Source organism: Gouania willdenowi, chromosome 1 (genome assembly GCF_900634775.1).
Source record: "Gouania willdenowi chromosome 1, fGouWil2.1, whole genome shotgun sequence".
NCBI lineage: Eukaryota > Metazoa > Chordata > Actinopteri > Blenniiformes > Gobiesocidae > Gouania > Gouania willdenowi.
Genome location: NC_041044.1, coordinates 8,346,539 through 8,364,376, shown reverse-complemented (window position 1 = coordinate 8,364,376; position 17,838 = coordinate 8,346,539). Strand labels below are relative to the sequence as shown.

General features: G+C 38.4%; 1 protein-coding gene across 1 annotated transcript; it reads right to left on the bottom strand.

The window, feature by feature from the left end:
• Positions 1-219: 219 nt before the first annotated feature.
• On the bottom strand, positions 220-16,409 carry LOC114468116 (aspartate aminotransferase, cytoplasmic-like). Its single transcript, XM_028454822.1, has 9 exons — positions 16,182-16,409; positions 8,124-8,305; positions 7,834-7,957; positions 7,609-7,721; positions 6,964-7,068; positions 6,051-6,201; positions 3,758-3,923; positions 1,902-2,044; positions 220-995 (listed from the first exon to the last, which is right to left on the bottom strand). Exons 1-9 carry the CDS (start codon positions 16,288-16,290, stop codon positions 856-858), a joined length of 1,233 nt encoding a protein of 410 aa, XP_028310623.1. The 5' UTR covers positions 16,291-16,409; the 3' UTR covers positions 220-855.
• Positions 16,410-17,838: the final 1,429 nt, after the last annotated feature.

Below are 17,838 nucleotides of genomic sequence, written 5' to 3'. Positions count from 1 at the left end.
ACCTCAGAATTATTACTTATTGATATTAAGTGAGGAAGTTGTTGTATATGAATTACAATCTTAACATAGGGTTAGGATTAGGGTTAAGGTTAACCCTAATCCTGCAGTGGTTGGCAGTTTTACACTAATTGTAATTTTAAAAATTTTAAAAATTCATTTTTTTAAATTAATGAATGACAAAGCTTGGAGTGCTTTTTTCAAACAGAGAACAGAGACTTGTTTGATTCTGGAGGCTTATCATTTATTTCCATACGACACATATACAGTACCACAGTACCACACACACTCGTATCAGTAAGAGCTCCACAGGCAGAGGAGAGAAGAACACCACAAGTGACGTTTGTTCACTACTGACAAGCAACATGTTTGGTCATCTCACTAAATAAACTATTAACCTTTTCCTCATTGCTGGAAGGCAACACGTTTAATATCCGGCACATTCACTACCTTACAGTGACCTTTTTAAAGCGTTCAGCTTTCATTGCCCTTTGCCTCTCTTTATAATTAAAACAGTCAGGGACTAGATAATTGTATGTTTAAGTTAGTTTAAAACAAACTCACATTAAAACCTCACTCACTGTTCAAGTGATCACATTGGAATAGTTCATAACGTTTAACGCAGTGATTTTTGTCATTGTTGGATCAAAAGACCCTCAGCCTGTGTCTACATCAATGACACTGAACTGGAAGATAAAATGATGATAGAGTAATTAGCAGAATAACTGTTGATGTGCTTTAAAACACATTTGATCAGTGGTGGGGGGTGGTTCCACAGTAAAGTTGAATGTCCTGCAGCACACAGGAAGCAGGAAGCAGGAAACAGGAAGCAGGAAGCTGGATGGAGGGAAGCAGCCTTTACTGAACCTTGGTGACGGCCTCGTGAATGGCCTGTGCGATGTAGTCGATGTTCTTGGTGGTGAGGCCGCACATGTTGATGCGCCCGCTGGCCATCAGGTACACGTGCTTCTCCTTGATCATGAACTCCACCTGTTTGGCTGCAGAAGATTACAAACACAAACACATGGAGGGTCCATCCAAAGATAACAAGAGACAGAACAGCTTCTGAAATGGTTGGAATTAGTAATGCACCGACATTCAGGCCAAAAACCAAAAATGCACTTTTGGGCCATTTTGAGCCAAATACTTTCGGTAAACACTTTTGCTCGCCGAAACAAGCCGACCGAAACAGGATGTTGTGGTGATGAAAGCAAACACCACAGTCAGTGTGCGCTTATCTGGAAACAAGCCAACTTGTCTGCGTCTGTATTTCAACACATCTGAACACGAAAGTCTATTCATAAGTTTCCGTATGAATAGCCACAGCCTTTAATGTATGAGTAGGACAATGAAACATTTTCTTTTTATTTTATAATGTGCATTGTTGGAATATCAGTACTAAACAAATACTTTCACATTTTCAATTGATTTATTTGTTGAAGCATAAATATTTAAATTTATACAATTGTTTTCATTTTAATGAGGTTAGTACACATTTACAGCCATAAATGCAATGGGACTAATAATTTGAATAATTATTTATTTTGGGTTTTTCGGTTTTCAGCAAAGAACTTTTATCTCGGTGCATTGATAGTTGTTATGATAAATTGAGGTGAGAACTTGTTTCCTGAATGAACCCATGGCTTCTCAATGTCATTGAGACAAATCTCATGCTACTTACACATACAGCACTGCTAAGACAGTTCCAAATGTTTCCTAAAATAATATTTTATCTAATGTGACCGTAGCTTAGGTTTATCACACACTGAAAACAATTGATGTGTGAATCTATTTATTTTAGATTTTTCCACATTTGCCTTAATTCGTGTCATCCCAGCTCTGTGTGTGTGTGTGTGTGTGTGTGTGTGTGCGTGCGTGCGTGCGTGCGTGCGTGTTCCACCTACGGTTAAGGCCAGTAAAGCTGAACATCCCAATCTGCTGAGTGATGTGGTCCCAGGTTCCAGGGGTACCCAGAGCCTGCAGTTTGCTCTTCAGCTCATCCCTCATGAAGAGAACTCGGTCTGCCATCGTCTTCACATTCCCTTTCCTACAGCGAGGGAGGGTGGCAAAATGAAAAAATAAAAATCTAACTATCATTTAGTGCCATCTCACTCTTTATTTTTTATTTTTTCAGCTCCACAGTCAGTAGTGGGCATTGATCAGAGTTGGGGTCAATTACATTCTCAATTATCTATGTTCAGTTACAATCAAATTACAATTACAGTGACCAGCATTTTTTCACAATTACAATTAAATTACAAATATTTTTTTTATCCTCAGAACATCAATTACAATTACACTCTCATTTACAATTAATCACAATTACTGAGCTTGAAATAAATAACCTAATAAAAGTTACCCTTCCTCTTGTGTTAGCTTTGTGTTAGCATCTTTTATGATACCAGGTACCAAATCAGCTGTAAAATACACTAAAAACAATTATCTGACATCTAATTTCTTTCCTATGTATTGATTATCTTACTAGACTTCCTAATCAATGAAAAAATAGGTTTTAATATTTTTGGTGTGGGTGTCTGAGCCTGTTGCGTGGGGTCATGACATTCTCCCCTAAATCTTTTCTCTTTGAGCAGGTACCTCATCAAGAGCACCTGCTTGATTGGCTGCAGGAGGGAGTCTGCTGGCTATTTATGGCCTGCACTTCATTCTGTGAGGGGAGCTGGGACAGACCGGAGAGGATGCAGGGCTGGGCTGAGCACATGCTTCATTTTGTTGTATTTATTTAGTTTATTATTTTAGCTTGGCCTGGGAGTGACCGGTAGTCAATGTTTTTGTTTATATATGTAGTTCAATCCCAGTTTTCTAATTTAGGTAGGGGGAGCAGCTTCAACGGCCCTATAGGGGTTGGCCTGCCTCCCCCTGCATTTTGTTGGTTTCAGCTGGAGCTTCCAGGCCCTTTTAGTTTTTCACTTTTAGTGAGTTTTGATTTATTTAATTAAAAACACTTAAATGAATCTTTGTGTGATGTCCTTAATTATGTTCTGGTCTTCTTATTTCACGCCATTTGTTCTTATTGTACTTTCCTTGAGGAGACCATAACAGAGCCTTTTTTGTGTCAGTATACCCCTGGGTTTATTTTTATTTATTTGAGCTTGATATAAAATATATTTTAATAATTAACTACATATGTGTAGAACCCTACATAGAACTGTATCATGGTTTTACATTAAATTATAATTGACAATTTTTTATAAAATTTTAATAGCAATTACAAAGTCAATTATCTAAAGTCAATTACTATTTATTCACGATTACAACAGCAATAGATTTTTTTAATTACAATTAAATTACACCATAACTGTAATTAACTATCAATTACGCAATTACATTTATAACTGACCCCAACCCTGGCACGGATACAAAACACGTGATAAAACACCTTTATATATTAATATATACTTTATATTATTAAATATTAATTTTTTTACTTAATTTTAAATCTTATGGTTTAAAAATTACATCTTTAATATTCTGGTCAGAAATTATAAATTAAAACTAGGTTTTTGATCTTTTAGCCTTGACTAATAACCTCAACTTCACCAGCAAGTTTTAGTAAAGAGCAGCGTTTAATAATTGGTAGTTGCAATGTGAATGTTCACAGCTAGAGGTCACTATGCTTTCTCGATCCTTCACTATCACTACACTGACAGGTAGCAGTGTGTAGTATGGCAGTGTAGCTGTGTGAGTGTGACTTTGGTTCTTCTCTGTGTGTGAAGTGTCCACAGAGATGAAGGGTTCGTACCATTCTGCAAACAGCTCGGGGCAGTTGAGAGTTTTGCTGACGACACGCGCTCCCTGAGATGGTGGGTTGGACCAGGTCGTCCTGACGATCTTCTCCATCTGGGAGAGGATGCGGGTCAGGTTCTCGTTGTCCTTGGCGACTACTGTCAGGTTACCAACCCTTTCATCTGATGACATCAGAGAAAGAAATAAAGGTTTTTGACATGTTTCCAAAATAAGGTTCTGGAACCTAAACTTTTTATATTATATGCAGGGCTTTAAATTAACTTTTTAGATCACCAGCCGCCATGGATAGTAGATTCTTAGTTACCAGCCAACCAGATTTTCCATCAGCCAATTTTTTTTCCCAGCAAAATTAAAATACATTATGAGCCACAGAATAGTTTTAAGTGTTCATGTTTCTTGAAATAGATTGTAATTTAGTTGATTGCAGAAATACATTAAAATGGTAAAAATATATACATTTAATTTCAAAACAATGATGTAACAATGCCTAAAAGGTGCAATATGGAACTTTGGGTGTGTCGGAGAAGTAAACATTTTATAAAGTATATTCTCATAACTTAATAAACAAACTTAACTCAGATGAAAATTGGATCCCTGGAACACTAAAGTTAGAAAAAATAGAAGCAATCAAGTACTAACTTCTTTTCAGATGCTTATTTATCTTCATTTTCCCCTGTGTCGGCAGCAGCCTTCCTTTTTTGCAGTTTAGGTTTTTCAACACCTGATAAATATCTCCACGTTTGTTTGTTTTTTACTAACTAATTTTACATCATTCCGTCTGACTCCTCCGATAACGAACCATAACAGTCACGCAAACGTAAGCACGTAGCCAACTGTTGAATGACACGTCACAACATAGTGTTCATGGGAAATGTAGGATTAGTACAACCAGCAGGGTTGCCAGATACACATTACGTTTTTAAGTCTAAACACACAGAAAAAAGCCTCAAATTTCTTGGCGGAAAACAGCCCAATCTGGCAACAATGTTGCAACATCGTTTCTGCAGCCTGCCGATTCAAACAGACGCAGTGGTATTTGTTTCATTCTTCACCAGCCAAAATGGCTAGTAACGCTACTATGTTACCCACCCACCCGTTAATTTTTAAGGTTGTTAATTTAAAGCCCTGATTATATGTTAATGACATTTGCAAGGTCTCAAAAATGCTGCAATTTGTATTATTTGCATACGCTACAAATGTATTTTGTTCAGGAGATGATTTAATAAAATGCTTCTACCTAAATATTGGTTTAACCAAAAAGTAAGTTATCGTTTAATTTAAACAAAACTAAGTTCATGGTTTTTGGAAACAAAATTAAAGAGAAAGTGACATTGTCGACAATACTGAGTATGAGAGAGTGACTGAGTTTAGATTCCTTGGAGTTATTTTGGACGATCAACTGTCATGAAAAGCTCATATCATATGTAAAAAGAAAGGTGTTTAAAATCTTTTTTTATTTTGAACAAAGCTAAGTATTTAGTTTCATCTTGCAACATTTTGAAAATGTTATGTTGTTCTATTATTTTGCCACATTTCAATTATTGTGTTGAAGTGTGGGGTAACACATATACTAGCAATATTTTACCATTGCTTTTGTTACCAAAAAAAATTATCAGAATTATTTACAAAGTTGGTTTCAGAGATCATACAAATTCTTTATATATTGAAACAGGGTTTTTAAAATTTAAAGATATAATTGAACTGCAAACATTAGTTTTTATGTTTAAAGCAGAACACTGCCAGAGTGCGTTCAAAGACTATTTGTGTGTGTCTGAGAATGTTGATCACAGGAGGAAATTTGATTTCAAGCAACAAGTAGCTTGTACTACTTTAAGACTAATGTGTTTGACTGTTGTCGGTGTACGGTTGTGGAATGCTTAACAAAATGATTTGAATGTTTCTACAAATATTTGTCCATTTAAAAAAATGTAAAGGGCAAAAATATCTGCCAATATGATTTAGAAAGTCGACTCAGGTGTAAATTTTGATTTGTCAATTTTAGGTTATTAGAGAATAGTGAAAATTGTGTGGACTGACGGGGGAAGGTTGGTGGTGTCAATAAATATGTATTTATTAAGCTCAGGGGAAGAAATATAAGAATTTTATTATTCTTACAGCTCCTTTCCAATCATAGAAATGTTTCATTTGCAGATATTATTTAATGTATACTATGTTGGTTTGCATTTTAATGAAAGGAACAAATAAATAAAATTAATAGAATTTTAAAAAAAAAGATGTTCAAGAGTTTGTTTTGTATTAAATCTCATATTTGATTCCTGTCTTCTTACTGTAAAGGCCAAAGTTTTTCGAGAAAGACTGAGCGACGAACAGCTCGAATTCCTCAGAGACAAAGTAGCGAATGGCCCAGGCGTCTTTATCCAGATTGCCAGACGCAAAGCCCTGGTACGCCGAGTCAAAAAACACAAACAGCTTCCTCCTCTGAAGAGACACGGAGAAAAGACAGACAAAAGAACAAGACAGTCATCAACATCCCCCACCAGATTGGTTATATATATTGGTTATAACTCACAACCTTTTCCTAAATGTCCTAAATCTAAGAACTTGGATGTATACATAAAAAAATATTATCATGTCAGAATCTAAAACTACTAACTATCTTAAACGGTTTCTAAGAAAAGCAATCCCCTTTGAAAATACCTCGAACAGAGTAAAAAAAAACAGCATAAAGGCAATAACTCCGGAAAAAATATTTGCGCACTTCTCATTTTTTAACTCCATCAAGGTATTGATATCCTGAAGTCACGCACCAAATTTGGTTATCCTATCTTAAATGGTTTCTAAGAAAAGATGTGCCATTTGAAGATACCTCAAACAGAGTCCAAAAAACGGAGCAAGGGCAATAACCCCAGGGGGAAAAAAAAACGCACTTTTCATTTTCGAACTCCATCAAGATATTGATACCCTGAAGTCACACACACCGGTGTGGTTATCATGTCTTGAACAGTTTCTGAGAAAAGTTGTCCTCTTTAACTCGGATGGAGGGACACACAGAGCTCAAACCTATACCTCCTTCCACACTTTGTGGAGGGTGGGTAATAAATAAACACAAAGTAAAAAAAAAAAGCATCGTAAGGAAAGAATATCATTCATAAAATAAAAAAAGGTATTTCAGAGAAGATAAAGCAAAGAGAACGCTTGAAGTCATCCACAAATATTGATTAATTCCCAACTCTCCTGTACCTTCATGATCTCTGCAATTTTCTTCCACTCCTCCTGAGTCGGGTCAGTGCCAGTGGGGTTGTGTGCACAGGCGTGCAGCACAAAGACAGAATGTTCCGGGGCTTTCTGTTAATAGAAAACACGTTGATAAAAGACTTCTGATATAACCAATAATTTAATTATTGAAAAGGTATTAAATTTCATTATCCTAAAAAAAAAATCACAAGTACAAACTCAACATTAAAAACTGCTTAATTTCTTATAGTTACGCTGCAAAAAAAAAAAAAAAAATCAGATTTTCCCAATTATCTCAACTTAGAGCAGTGTTTTTCAACCTTGGGATTGTGCCCCATGTGGGGTCGCCTGAATTGTTTTGTTATTATTGTTCGTTTTAAAGTAAAATACTTGACACAAACTCTATTCTATACTTTCACTTTTGTTAAAGTCTTACATGTTAAAGATTATAATTAAAAAAAATTTAATTTAAATATGACCATTTTCTTTATTCTTAATTGGTTAAAAAAAAAAATCAATAATTATCGATATCATCTGATATGAAACACTTATAGCATGATACATTTTCCAGGCATATTGCCCAGCCTTAGTCACAAGTCAAAAAAGGTTGAGAAGCACTGACTTTAATCAACTAAACTGTGTGACGCTCACTTCCAGGTCATCCAGCAGCCCTGTGAGGTCCAGCCCTCTCTTAGCAGCATCCCAGTAGTGATAGGGACGGATGTCCTTAAAGCCAGCATCAGCAAACACACCATTGTGGTTCTCTGGAGGAAACGAGACACTCTGACGTTTAACAGCCCAGTGTTTAATTAAATAGTTAACACTAGTTAAACAACTCCATTAAAGCTGCTGCGTCACAAAGATGTCTTCACACACCCCAAGTTGGTGCTGAAACGTAGATGGGCGTAGATGTGTTGTTGACGCCGTTGTACCATCTCCTCAGAAACTCTGCCCCGATCCTTAATGCACCAGTCCCACCCAGTGCCTGAACGCCTCCAACCTTTTTTAGCACAAAAATGCATCAGAGCACGATGGGAGAACCACATCTACCATACAGAACAGCAATTATCTACAAATAAAAACTAATAAAATTTGCTTTTTTGCTGAAGATGATGGTCATACCAGATGTCAGTCTGAGCTGATCTGTTCTTATTAGTGTGTCTTACCCTGTTGTCTTTGATGGCAGGGCTGTCGTCTCCCAGGGCAACCTTAGAGGCAGCAGAGCGAAACTCAGGCAGGCCGAGGATAGGCAGGTACTCATGGTTCAAGCTGTTGTCCTCCACGATGAGACGCTCCACCTTCTTCACCACTGGAAGCACCCATGGCAGGCAGTCGTCAGTACGGTACGCTGGAAGGGACAAAACCAAGATTGGTATCACAATCTACGGGTTAAAGTAATCCCCCCCAGAAAAAATTAATGTTCAGAATAACTGTTAAAACAAAAGTTTCAAATGATTGACACAAGGGCGTCTAAACTCAGTCCTGAAGGGTCGCAAACCTGCACGTTTAATAAACTGTTCCACTACTCTTCTACTAAACACAGTGGCTGTGTTGGAAATGCCACACTAAGGTACTACTCGTACTACGTTTGATGTCAAAATTAGTATGTAGTGCATTCACATTACATAGTATGAAATGATTTAGTGAGAAATACCCAGATGTATACTATATCGAGACATTTTTATAGTGCCAGGACGCCCCGGGCCAACACACCGCAGGGACCGCCCTCAAGACCACCAGGAGACAAGGTCAGCACCCAATCACACTCAAAAGCGAGAGGAACCCCCACACCCCGCAAGGTCGACACTGCTCAGAGAGACCCCGCGAAGAGAGCACTCAGCAACACCCCCAATGGCACACCGCCCCGCCATGCTCTACGCGGTGGCTCAGCCATCAACAGAAAGGCCGGGGCCCTAAATGTGTGAACCCACCACCCTGTTATGGTGCCTCTCTATTACCCAATGGTAATAGTGAGTAAGCCAGACCAGCTGGGCATTTAGTGTCCATGTAGGTGTGAGCCCAGCCCGTCCATATAGCGGGCCAACGGAGAGGGTAGATGGCACAAACGGGCACGCAGCACGGCAGGCCCCTGGGACGCACCAAATAATAATAATAATAATAGATTTTATTTGTAATGCACTTTACATTTGATGCCAAATCTCAAAGTGCTACAGGATTAAAAAATACATTAATTAATAAAACACAACATATATTAAAAGACAGGACTAAAAAGAGGCATTAACTGTTAAAATAAGTTTCTGTAAAAAGGTGATATTTAGGTTTTTTCTTAAAAATGTCCACCGTTTGCGGGGCCCTGAGGTGGTCTGGGAGGGCATTCCACAGGCAGGGGGCAGCAGCTTCAAAGGCCCTGTCGCCCATTGTTTTGAGCTGTGTCCTGAGCATGACCAGACGGTGTTGTTGACCTGACCGGGTCCTAGTTAAGTTGTGTGGTGTGAGCAGTTCAGTGAGTTAAGTGGGGGCTGCACCGTGCAGACAGTGATGGGTGTGCAGGAAGATCTTATATTCTATGCAAGACTGAATGAGGAGCCAGTGCAGTGTACGGAGGATGGGGGTGATGTGCTCGCGTTTTCGCACCGTCATCAGGACCCTGGCAGCACTGTTCTGAACATACTGGAGCTTTTGGAGGCTCCTGCCAGGGATCCCTATGAGGAGTGCATTACAGTTGTCCAGCCTGGAGGAGACAAAGGCGTGGACTAGCTTCTCTGCAGCAGGAAGGGAGGAGGGGCACAGTTTGGAGATATTATGGAGGTGAAAAAATGAAGTTTTGCAAATGAAGTTGACATGACTGTCAAAGGAAAGGTGGGGGTCACATTTAACCCCCAGGTTTGTGACAGAGGGAGAGAGGGGAATGGTGTGTCCAGAAAATAAAACAGAGGTGATTGGGGAGGAGCAGAGTTGATGAGGGGTTCCAATTTGAACGGCTTCTGTTTTTGAGCCATTTAGCTGCAGGAAGTTTTGACTCATCCACGCCCCTATCTCCTCCAGGCAGGAGCTGAGGCAGGTAGCCATGGCAGAGGGGGGCAGGAGGGAGTGATTTTAAGATATAGTTGTGTGTTGTCAGCATAGCAATGGAAATCAATTCCATGCCTGCTGACGACATGACCCAAGGGGAGCATGTAGATGGTGAAGAGGGTTGGACCGAGTACGGAGTCCTGGGGGACCCCACAGGTGACAGTGTGGTGTCTAGATTTTGCATCCCCCATTGCTACACACCCGGCTCTGTCAGTGAGGGAGGATTGGGACCATTGAAGGGCGGTGCTAGTGAGACCTGTGTAGTGCTGGAGTCGATGCAGGAGGATATGGTGGTCTACAGTGTCAAACGCAGCAGAGGAGTCGAGAAGAATGAGGAGGGATGTGGAACCGGAATGAGAAGCCATCAGCAGGTCGCTGGTGACTCTGATGAGAGCTGTTTCTGTGCTGTGGGTATGACTAAAACCAGATTGAAATTTTTCATAGAGTCTGTTAGCAGCACGGCCGGAAACCCACCCCGTAATTGTAATTGAAAAATGTAGCTGATCCTGACCCTGCCCAGAGCATGACAACATGTTGCTTTTTTTTTTAATAAGAAACAGTTAAAAAATAATAAAAATAAATGAAGGGAAATGCCGTTCATCAGCGCTGCAGGTGTTAGTTGCTCGTAGCAGATTGACAGGTTTAAGAGTGAACCATTGATCAGACCTTGTGTTTGTACCAGGATACATCAATATGTAATTCAAAGCAACCCATTACTGCATGTCTACTGTTTACAAAACACACAGACTTAATGTACCAGGATGCTACAGGTCTTTCACACACACAAACACGCATGGACGGACACACCTAAAATCACTATGAAAAGAATGATGAGCCACATTTGTTCTCCATCAAACTCAAACTGAATCTGAGAAACGTTGTAGAATTAGTGCAGCAGAGATGTTAAAGATCTGCTCATGTGGTAAAGAACGGTCCAAAATGTCCCGAGTTACCAGCTAATGTAAACTGCTTTTTCTTCAGGTCCAACAATGGTTGACCCACATTTACACATTATAAAGTATATTCTGTTTTATAATTGGAATAATAATAGAACAAATTGAAGAAGCCTTTCACAGACAATGTGGGTTTTTACATTTTAATACTAACTGTGGGAGAACATTTGTTCATATTCTATAGGAGTCACACTGCTTTAAGGCCAACTGTAGACGGGTACAAAGCACATATCTGACTCCTCAAGAACTCGTGCTTCCCCCCACCTCCCAGAGTGCACAAGTATCACATATCAGGCCTTCAGTGCTGCTACAGACTGCTAACCAGACCATGAAGGTCAAATAAGGGCTCTGATCCATTAAGTGCAGTAAAAATAATTTATTATACCGCCAAAACCAGAGACGTTCTTTGACATTTTTAGCTTTGACCTTGTTCTAATCATGTTCCCATTGATCATTTGACGTTTTAAGTCTAAATCTATTCACATATGCAGGTTTATTAATCCAAGACAAACATCTCAACATATTTTGATTCACGGGAAAACGACTTAAGTATAGTCCAGATGTTGTCTTTTGACTTGTATCAATTATAGGACTTCTAACTAACTTCTGCTCTGCGGAAAACAACAAAGTGAAACTAGAGTGAAGACTGATGACAAGTGTGAAACTAGTAATAAGTTCTGCTCACTTCTTACTACATGACTAACTGATGTTGGGGTGGCCCATTTGTTCCTGTTACAACGCTTTCACAGCTACTAGCAAAACAAACCTACAGCTACTGAGTGTTAACAAATAATTTGAAGCACACATCCTTGGTGTGTTTGGTAACAAGCAGTAAAAGTTCAACATTGACCAAGGAGCAGGCAGTACTCTGAAACAAAGGGAAGCAAAGTAAAACTCCACAATAGGGAAGTGGGATGACAAAGAGGAATTTGAAGTTTTACTAAAACATTATACACAGTAGGCTATATTGGATTGGCTGATATTTTCCATTTTATGCAATTAATGTGATCGGCTGTAATGTCTTAATTAGCCGATCCGATCAATAACGTTATTGTCGTGATGAAGCTTCATGTAGATGATGCTCCCATGGCATTGTTTTATGCGTCTCATTTACACCAAAGAATTGTTGGCTCTACGTGACACGGCTTTATTTCACTCGCATTTGTGCCACATCTGGTTGGAGCGGAGCAGCTAAGCGTCGGACTTCTTCCCCACTCTACTGGCTCCGAAAGCGGGGACAGTGTCTGCTGTTAGTGTGTGTGTGTGTGTGTGTGTGTGTGCGCGCGCTTGTTAAAATGGAAAGTTGGAGAGCGGAGCGCTTTCATACCAGACACTTCTGTCCGTTTCAGGGCTGTGGTGGACACAGAAGCATGCGTGTGTGTGAAACCCCACCTCTGCTGTACACCTGGAAGTCTAACTTCACACCGGGGGCCAAAGCTATCCTCAGCTTCATTGGGGGGGTGTTCAGAACGGCAGACAGCTTATAACGGATCTTCTCTGTTCACATACGCTCCCTCACTCCGCACACTGGTCGAACGACCAACGCCTTCATTCGCAGTTGAAGGGCCACGCACCCACACACACTCACCTTGACAACAAATGTTATGTTCAGGTCCACCATGAACTCTTCCACTCTCTCACAATCACAAGGTTGTAATTAGGTCCTGAAACATGATATTTTCTGTTAATCTGTATCATTTAGTACCGGATAAATTCAGCCGACACCTAAAACACAAACCTGAATTCATATGATCAGAGATCGTTTGTTTTAAACTCACTGATCAGCCCAAAAAGCCTAATACACAGGTTGTGTTACACTGGATTTCCACTGGATGCTTAACTACTACGTAACGTTTCCGCTGCGTAATCCGCTGTCCATCAGTTTCCACTGCCTCTGTCTGTGATGCGTAACTGTTGCATCAAGGATTCAGGAGATCTCCCAAATTCAGGTGTAAGAGGGTTATATAGCGAGTTGTAGTCACTATAAAGAGAACCACAAAACCATACAAACAGTTCAATGTTTCCTTCGAGAGGAGCAGATAGAAATCAACTCAGTCCTGCCCTGTAGGTCTTCCGCTTTTGTGGAGATTATTGTAATACAACCATGGATAAGTGCAATATTTCTATGTGAAATATGATCCACTGCCTAGCGCCTGAAGAAAGCTGGAGATAGATACCAGCAGACCCCCCAAAGACCCTGAAAAAGAGCAAGCGGATTGGAAAATGGATGGAAATACAATCAACCAAGAACACAAAGTATTTATTTTGAAGATAAACTGGATATTTTATTCCGTCTCTGCACTACTTCCTGTCCCACAAGAGCTTATCTTTGCTGATTTTAACCAGCGTTGCTCCAATATCCGGCAAGTTAATTAAAAGGTTTAACTTTAATAAAACCATTTAATAATAATGTATATACTGTATACTTTACAGAAGAAAGAACCCCAAAACCGTTCAAAAAGTACTTTTACTCAGAGTACATTTTAAATAAGCCACTTTTTACTTTAGTACATTTTTAGACCAGTACGTGTGCTTAAATGGGCATGAAACTACTTCCAGGTCTGTAAGATACAGTATGTGTGCTCGCAAAGAAACATCAAGATCATCTAAATTATATCAGCATCATGTCATTATTGTGAATGAATGCAAAAAAAAAAGATATGCGAACTATCATCATGAGTTTGTTTTCTTTTTCTTTTAAAGTGCACATATGTTTTTTTCCAAAAGTCTATAAATGACTGTTTCTCTGTCCTGTGATGGAGTGGTGAATAAAATAAAAAAAGTAAAATATCTAAATTAAGGAAATGGCATGATTATTGTCCTGATTACTGGAGAAGCCTTTTACAGAACTGGTTGGAGGTAAATAGTGTCTGTAAATAGCATACTGTAGGTGACAAGCACAAATATTTTGTTACTGTATTTAAGTAGTTTTTTCTGGTATCTGTACTGTACTTGAGTATTTATATATTTGGCAACTTTTTATTCCTTACATTTTGGAACAAATATCTGTATTTTCTGTTTTTAAAATGAGCTTGTTACTTTTCAGACCTTCCGAGATAACGTCATGACGTAAAAAGACAAAATTTTGGTAGTTTGAGCTTTTTTCTGTTAGGCAGGTCCCTTAGTTCTAAAGTTAACATTTTCAAGTTTTTTTTAAATGTTAAACTCAAAGTTGCTCTGGATTTTATTGAGTATTTGCACTTTTTTTTCTTAAAACATTTTATTTACGAATTTGAATGAGTGCTCAATTCTCCGGGTGTTCAAAGGTAACCGATTCAACTTGTTTAAAGTGGCTAGCCGTACGTAGACATACGGACAACTCCCGGTGCTATTCACACGTGGCCAATGACGTTACCGGAAGTCATGTGACCATTCCGTACGGACAAAAATGGCTAAACAAGTGATACACGAACAAATTAACGGTGGAAAAAAATTCAAATCTACTTCAGAAGGTTAGGGTTAGTTAGTCCGTAACATTATTTAGAGTTAGGGTTAGATAGTCTGTAATGTAGGTTAGAGTTAGTTAGTCAGTAACGTAGTTTAGGGTTTGGGTTAGTTAGTCCGTAACATAGTTTAGGGTCAGGGTTAGGGTTAGTTAGTCCATACTGTAGGTTAGGATTAGTTAGTCAGTAACGTAGTGTAGGGTTTGGGTTAGTTACTCCGTAACGTAGTTTAGGGTTTGGGTTAGGGCTAGTTAGTCCGTAACATAGTTTAGGGTTAGGGCTAGTTAGTCCGTAACGTAGTTTATGGTTTGGGTTAGTTAGTCCGTAACATAGTTTAGGGTTAGTTAGTCCATACTGTAGGTTAGGATTAGTTAGTCAGTAACGTAGTGTAGGGTTTGGGTTAGTTAGTCCGTAATGTAGTTTAGGGTTTGGGTTAGTTAGTCCATACTGTAGGTTAGGATTAGTTAGTCAGTAACGCAATGTAGGGTTTGAGTTAGTTAGTCCGTAACGTAGTTTAGGGTTTGGGTTAGGGCTAGTTAGTCCGTAACATAGTTTAGGGTTAGGGCTAGTTAGTCCGTAACGTAGTTTAGGGTTAGGGCTAGTTAGTCCGTAACGTAGTTTGGGGTTTGGGTTAGTTAGTCCATACTGTAGGTTAGGATTAGTTAGTCAGTAACGCAATGTAGGGTTTGAGTTAGTTAGTCCGTAACGTAGTTTAGGGTTTGGGTTAGGGCTAGTTAGTCCGTAACATAGTTTAGGGTTAGGGCTAGTTAGTCCGTAACGTAGTTTAGGGTTAGGGCTAGTTAGTCCGTAACGTAGTTTAGGGTTAGGGTTAGTTAGTCCGTAACGTAGTTTAGGGTTTGGGTTAGTTAGTCCGTAACATAGTTTAGGGTTAGAGCTAGTTAGTCCATAACATAGTTTAGGGTTAGGGCTAGTTAGTCCGTAACGTAGTTTATGGTTTGGGTTAGTTAGTCCGTAGACATAGTTTAGGGTTAGTTAGTCACGTCCGAAACGTACTTTAAGAATCTACGTATTAATAGCAAACAGCAGTACAAATATGTAGGGTCTTAGTCACGTGACATATCACGTTACCAAAACTGGCCAATGAGGGGCGCTACGTACAGGTAGAATGTCGGTATAGTGATACCTCTACGTGCGAATAGCCACTGCCTAACTTGTTTCCACGTACCAGTATTCTACAAGTTCTTAAAAAATAAAAGATATGGAATTTGCTGGTTCATAAACCCTGTCTCATTAATGAAGGGACATTTGTTTTACTTTTTTACTTAAGTACATTTAGTAACGTGTACTTTTTTTTAATTTTAACCAAGTAAGGGAGAAACTTCAACACTTTTACCAGAGCCAATTTGTTTATTTAAGTATCTATACTTTTATTTGATGACTTAACAAGTACTTTTGCCACCTCTGGTAAATAGTGATGCGTTCAGGCTCACAGCGGACAGTGGAATAAAAGAGAAAAAACAGAATGTGCACTATAAATAGATCAAACTGAAGCTCTAGAGAAGTCTTCAGTGTAAAGGAAAACAATGAATGAGCAGTAAAAACCTTTGAATGCATGGAATACAGAAGATGTTTATGTAGTATGAGACGGAATAGAATAAAAATAGTTATTTTAATATTTAACCTGAATGCCATTTCATTTCGTTAGCTTCATAGCTAGCTCCAAATATATTATATTAAATGTATTATGTAGCTTTGTTAATGTAGTAATGTGGAAAAATGAATTCGGTACTGAAACCTGCTTAGCTGTAGTGTTAGCAGAAAGCTAAGCTCTTACCTCCAACCCCGAGGTTCACTTTCTGCGGATGGCTGTCCTCTCTGAAGTCAGCAGTGAGCTTAAAGACGGCCACCGGCGGGGCCTGGGGGACATCGGCGAATAAGGACATGGTTCAGGAGGACGGAGAGAACCTGGTCAACGCTGGGCCGGACTGGACTGGACTGGGCTGGGACAGGGAGGCAGTGGTTCACCTTCAGCGCTTCTTTAGGACATACCAAGCGTCACAGACTCACAGCCAATAGGAAGGCACGTACAACTGACGTACAGAGACTACGGCAGATAGACATATGAAAAAGATCCATTACAGGCACAACGACAGTTAGCAAGGTTTGTGGTCACATTTTTCAGTTACAATTACATGTTCAATTACGATTACAGTGACCGAGATTTGTAATTTTTTTAAATTACAATTAATTACAACTATTTTTTAACCTCCAAAAGTCAATTACAATTATTTCTTTCCTATCGATTAGGTTACCTTGTTAGGCTTTCTAATCAATGACAATATAGGTTTTAATATTTTTTTTAAATGGTAAAATGTGGAAAAGCTTGATATGAAACACATTTTAATAATTGTTTACTTCATGTGTAGAACTGTACATAGAACTGTAACATGGTTCACCAGTTTTGTGTTAAATTATAGTTGACAATTTTTATGGAATCTTCATGCCAATTACAATTACAAAGTCAATTATTTGAACTTAATTACATTTTCTTTATGATACAATAGCAACAGATTTTTTAAATTAGAAATACCCTTATAATAACGCCATAATTGTAATGAATTATCAATTACGCAAATATAATTATAATTGACTCAAAGCCTGACAGATAGACATAAACAAATAATTAGCGATAAATGGCAACTTTTATCACATGAGGTGCCACATAGTTATGAGATAGTATCTGATAATTATAACGTACTATGTCATAATTATGAATTAGCATTTCATAGTTATGAGATACAATGGGAAAATTTAAATAATAATATTAATACATTTAAAGTCATAACTATGGGTCATAATTAAGAGGTAGTATCTGATAATTATGATCTCATAATCATTACTCAAGATTTTTTTCTCTTTTTTTTTAATCATTATTATTTAACCTTTTCCTCCTTTTTTGTGGGGTTTTTTATTGGCAGAAATGACCTTCCATGAATGGCCTTCCATAGTTTTTGGAGCTTTTTTGTGCGGTTTATTTATTTATTTATTTTCTGTTACTTGTTTGTGGGGTTTTTTGTGCACTTAGTATCAATTTGTGTTGTTTGTTGTAATTTTTATGTTTTTGGAGTCATATTGGTGTATTTGTGTTGTTAACAATAATAATAATGATGCTTTATCAATTCAAATAATTACATAATATTAAACTGTTAATCTTGTATCACATCATAGTACGTATTGTGAATTACATAATGATACAATTATATGATAATATCTAATGTAAAGTACATATACATTAATAGTATATACAAATAGTACGTTTGTACACTTACCTGAACATGCCACAATAGCGTCTCTTTTATAGATCTGGACACAGTTACATTACAGATATACAGCTTCCGAGTATAGAGTCCCAGCCCGAACGTGTGTTATATCTATTTCTATATCTATGCGATTAAAGCCTGTTAGCTGTGGTGGGAAGTGCCTAAAGTGGC